The following is a 5,701-nucleotide window of genomic DNA, read 5'->3' as shown; positions in this document are numbered from 1 at the left end:
AAAAAGTATTTAATTTTTAAAAATTAAATTTAATAATTAAATACTAATAACGAAGAAATATAATTTAAAATAATTTTTATTTTAAAATACAATATTTTTTAACAAAATAATAATTTTAGTTTAAAAAAATTATTTCAATTAAAATGAATTTAAAAATATAGTTGAAAAGGTATGTTATTGGATAAAATACAAAAATGTGTGTTAGTTATCATTAACTTTAATTTATATGATTCAAAATTTTATTATATTAATATATGTTATTAATGAAGGTTATACAATCTCTTGTGTTGTATGCTCTAGGAGGTGAGTTAAGTATGCATTATGTTAAGAACTTCATGATTAAGAATTGGAATTTTGTTCAATTACCTGATATGTACTATCATGAAGATGGTTACTTTATCCTTAGGTTTAAGTCGTATAAAGAGAGGGATGATGTTTTGATGAAGGGTCCTTATTTCTTTATAAATATGCCTTTGCTTATTCGAGAATGGAGAGTTGACTTTAACCTGCAGACTGATCTTCTTCGCACTCTTCCCATATGGGTTAAATTACCAAACCTTCCCTTATACTTATGGGGTGAAACAAGCCTAAATAAGATTGGAAGTGCTCTTGGGGTTCCCATAGTGACTGATGAGTGCACTGCAAATAGATTAAGAATTTCATATGCTCGGATTCTGGTTGAGATGGACATTACAAAAGATTTACCTATTGAGATAACCATTAGAGACAATGTCGGGGAGAAAATGCAGCAAGCTATAGACTATAAATGGCGTCCTATTTTATGTGGAAGATGTCAAAAATTTGGCCATCACTGTGATAAACCTAAGCCCAAAGTGAAGGTATGGCAACCAAAACCTAAACCACCAGGTGATATCAAGAACCAAACCCCTCTAGCTGAAAGCAGTACATCACCTCTAGATGAGAAAAAAGCTCAGAATTCTCCCATTAAAGCAGCTGAAACTCTTACAGTGGAGGAGACTACTGAGACATGGACTTCTGTTAACAAAAATGGTAAGGATCGTGGAAAAAGAGTGTCGCACGCTCGCGAAAAAAAGAACAGATTCGCCACTAATATATTTATCCCATAAGGGAAAGGAATATCATAAAACCTAGGAAAAAATAAGAACAGGGTCTTGCGATCATAGAATCTAGGTACGGGAGTCGGTTACGCAAGGGGAAGGTACTAGCACTCCTCACGCCCATCGTACTCGATGGTATCCACCTATGTTTGTTTCTATCTCAAGGGTGTAATTTATGTCTATATGCGAATGAATGCAAAATGTAGGGGAAAGAAAGAATTGTACTCGCACGGGCCCTACCCCGCTGCCTACGTATCCTTTTTAGGAATCAGAGTTATCGTAGCTCGGCTCACATGTTTCTGTTTGTTTTTGTGTTTTTTAGTTGGGCGGAGTTAACGTTCGCTCTCTTGCATAAGGGATCGACCTACGATGCATTCGAGCGTAAATAACATTGCCCTTAGGTGCCAACGAGGCAAAAGAAAAAGAAAGGATTTGGTTTGTGTTTTTTGATGTAGATAAGCGATGAACAGTTCCCAATACCGGGCCACTTACCACTTTCTCTACTTTGTTTTAATTTTGAACCATTATTAGGTGTTTTAAGTGTTTTTGGTTGTGTATTTTTTAAGGGGAATTTGTTTGCGATTTGAATCACATAAAAGTGTATAACAGTAATTTGTTTGCGATTTGAATCACATAAAAGTGTATAACAGTAGATAAAGAGATTAGGGATTGAATCTCACTCATCTCTCTTCCATTATATGGTGATCGAGAAATAGATTAGGGAATGAATCTCACTCATTTCTAGCCCACTAAGTGATTGAGAAACAGATTAGGGAATAAATCCCACTCATTTCTCTCTCACTATTAATAACGAGTGATTCGCATCTTTTATTTATTAAGTATTTTAGGATTTGAAAAGGAAAAGAATGAAAGAAGGGAACTAATTCTAATACCCTAATCTAAGTTGTAATTATGGAAATTCTAAATCCTAAGGATCAATATAAATTGCATAAATGCATCAAAATAATAGACAAAAACTATACGGTTTATTAAAGAAAAACTACACATGGAACAGGTAAAAGATATTCAATATAAAGCCATTCAAGAATTGAGAACTATAAAATTGTATTTACAAACATACATGTATCAATTAAATCTATGTGAAAAAATCGAGGCTAAAATCAATTTCTAAGTCTATTAACAAATTATTTACAAGGAGGTATCTAAAACAAAGAAAATTCAAACATGTTGCAAAAAAATATTTATTAAAAGTATTGAACAATTAAGAAAAAATAACAAAAATCAAGTCAATTATTTACACAACCTAAAATGCCTAAAAACAATTTTTATGTGTTTTTTATTTGAGTCAAAAATGAATTATGAGGTAAAAAATAAAATAAAACAAAATTAAAAATAAAACTAGAATCTAAACTGCAGGGGGGTACGTTAGTAATGAAGAAAATGAACTAAAATCAAGTTACGAGGCAAACTGGGCCCAAACAGGGGGGTGGCAAGAGTAATAACGCTCAGGCCCAGATTCAATGGAGCGTGTGTGCATCAGCAAGGCGACGGGCGTGATTCAGGAAAGAGGGCTAGGCCCGTATGCGCATGGCCCAGCACAACCAACACCATCTATTTCATTTTTTTTCTTGTTTATTGAGTATTCAGCATGTGATTAATGTTCAAGCTACGGTTTACACGAAAGATAACGTAACATGCCAAAGGAATAGACAAAAGAAAAATACAATTGGTCACCCGGGCAATTCTTGCATGGACACGATCATAAATCTATATTCTTAGGCACAACCAATAAGAAGAGAGTAATTTTTAATTTATTTTAATTTTAATTTTGTTTTTAATTGGATTCTTGGGGTGGTTGAGATTATGAAGGAGAGAGAAAATTCTTAATTTATTTTTTAATTAATTAAAATTATATCATTGGTTGTGTGTAAAACAATTTCTTAGGTCCGTGTCCACCTAAGAATTTTCCTTGGTCACCCTGGGTTTAAGTCACAAAGTGACAAAAAAACTCCTCAGCCAATCATAGCTTGACACACGCCATCCCCTATTATCTAAGTGAATGAATGCAGCAATGGCAAATGAAAAGAAAAAAAAAACGTGACCATGCAGGCCAATCTCTTAACGCCACATATACACCTCGTGGAGAAAGATGGACATCGGAGCCCCGTTCCGGACGTCTTCTTTGGCACACATGCCCACCGGTGTTCATCCACTTGCTCATAAACATGCCAAACCGGTACCATTCTTCTCGGAATCATGCACAGAATCCAAAACTAACAATCGTTTTCATTGATATCCTCTCAAATTTCGTAACCGATGCAAGACAAAGAAAGCTCTAACTCAGATTAAACTCGCACCATACTCAATACCGCCATCAGCACACTCCAGTATACAGGCTTACTTCAAGAAAGAGATCTATATTTCTGAACGCTCGCATTTACGCAATGATATTATACCTTTAGATTCAAGTGAAACGCGACACGCACCAACCGTTACATGCTCCTATCATGTTCACCTAATTATGCTTAGCAAGTTTCAGGCGCATAACTGATATGAATCTGGATCAATGGAAAAGAAAAACTCTACGTCTTTGGTTGTTTCCAATCCTCGGTTCTTGAAATTGATGATGCTTAAGATGTCGAAGGAGATGATGATGTTTTCATGGAATCTGACTCGGTAATGGTGATGCAGTGGTACTTGAAACTTGGTATGGTGTTAGTGATGAAGATGGAGATGGAAGGAGAGTCACTGTGGTTGAATGTGGTGGTGCCACGGTGAAGATGGGAATGGTTGGTGGTTGTGGTTAGAAGTTTGTTACAATTTGTAACAAACTTTTTTGTGTTGCAGAGAGAGTGAAGAGAGGTTTTAGGAGAGAGAATGAAGGAGAGAGGGAAAAGAGAATGAGAGTGTGAAAAACTGAGAAAAAGAAAATGGTTCGTGCCCTGAGTTTGTGAGGGTTTTGGCTCTTATATAGAGTGTATGCATGATTGTTATAGAGAGGATCATGTGTAGCTGATTCTTTCTCATAGGCTTGGTGTGCAAATGTTTGGTATTCATGGCATAATTGGCTGCACGCGCGGGGCCAGAGTTGGAAAGATCACACCCTTACCAAAGCTTCAAGTGGCTTACTTCCACAAGTTATATCTCAACACTCAAGTAACCAAATGGCATAAGTCTTTGACCTTAGGGTAGAGGGCGTGGAGGAGTTTATTTTGATATCAAAGTTGAGTCAATGGAATGCTTACACGTCTCTGAAATTAGCTTTGAAAATGGCCCACCACATGCTTGATCAAAGGCCTCGCTCGTGCCCTAGCTTTTGGCCCAAGTTCTTGGCAACACATGTCTTGGCAAGGTCATGACTTTGAGGCTTTGTAAAAGATTCCACACGCATTCAATTAGCTTGATTATTGGCCCATTTTGTAAAGGACATGGAAAAGAGTGGATGCATACCAAGTTTGCATTTGTAGGGTTCTTGAATTTCCCTAAAATTATCTTCACATATGGTACATCACATGTTCGATGAAATGCTTCACGTATGGCCTAAAATCTGCCTAGCCTTGTGACTTGATCCAAGTGAAAAATCTCAACTTCAGACCTTAATAACTCTTCAACCAAGCTTCAAATGGAAAAGTGTCCAACTACAAAGTTGTTCTCCTCTATGAGAGGCACAACTTTGATGTAGGAAATTTCTCCAAAACATGTCATTTGCCACGTGTAAACTGATGGTGAAGTGGACTGTTCATCAAACTCTTAAGAGCCAAAAAAATTTCCATTTTTGGATTTTTTATATTTTTGGTAACTTTTGTCAAAATCCTGATTTTATTCATTCTTTGACTTTTCTTAACCGTTTTTCCACCGAAAGTCGATATTTGAGTGATTGACCATGAAAATTCTGGTATGACAGACTCGAATGTCTATCCCGATGTCAAGACATCTGATCTGTTACTAATGTAGCATAGGAAGAATAGAAATTTCCCTCATTAATTAATTACTCCTAAATAGGAGTCAATGAGACCTGGGATCACACATGTTCAGCAGACATAACCAGATTATAATCTTTATATGGTTCTGTTTAGGAACAGCTAACACTTCTGAACCTGATGTTATAAACTAAGTCATAACATTCATAACTGAACGAACAATGCAGAAGATAAATAACACAGTTAATTGTTAACCCAGTTCGGTCTAACTACCTACTCTGGGGGCTACCAAGCCAGGAAGAAGATTTCACTATCAGTAGTACTATTTTATGTAAACAACCTCTGGTTTACAGATAAACAACCTCTGGTTTACCTAGTCACTACCCAATGCAACCTTTATCTCAGAACTCCATCCAAGACAAGAGAACTGAAGGATAGAAAAACACTTAGAAATGGGGGGTGGTTTGAATAAGTGTGACTTTAAAAACTCTTAAGATAAAAACAATCGCACAATGATTTTTATCCTGGTTCGTTGTTAACGAAACTACTCCAGTCCACCCCCTTAGAGTGATTTACCTCAACTGAGGATTTAATCCACTAATCCATCTTGATTACAATGGTTTTCCACTTAGACAACTTCTAAGTCTTCTAGAGTATACTGATCACAAGTTGATCACTCTAGGAAATCAACACTTAGACAACTTCTAAGTCTTCTAGAGTATACTGATCACAACTTGATCA

General features: G+C 36.1%; 1 protein-coding gene across 1 annotated transcript; it reads left to right on the top strand.

Annotated features, from left to right (window-relative positions):
* The first annotated feature begins 263 nt into the window (after nucleotides 1-263).
* On the top strand, nucleotides 264-3,952 carry LOC131629930 (uncharacterized). The gene is made up of 3 exons (XM_058900736.1): nucleotides 264-1,011; nucleotides 3,732-3,842; nucleotides 3,888-3,952. Exons 1-3 carry the CDS (start codon nucleotides 264-266, stop codon nucleotides 3,950-3,952), a joined length of 924 nt encoding a protein of 307 aa, XP_058756719.1.
* The last annotated feature ends 1,749 nt before the right edge of the window (nucleotides 3,953-5,701 follow it).

The sequence above is a fragment of the Vicia villosa genome, unplaced genomic scaffold, assembly GCF_029867415.1.
Source record: "Vicia villosa cultivar HV-30 ecotype Madison, WI unplaced genomic scaffold, Vvil1.0 ctg.000622F_1_1, whole genome shotgun sequence".
NCBI lineage: Eukaryota > Viridiplantae > Streptophyta > Magnoliopsida > Fabales > Fabaceae > Vicia > Vicia villosa.
This window is presented reverse-complemented; position numbering and strand designations above follow the sequence as displayed.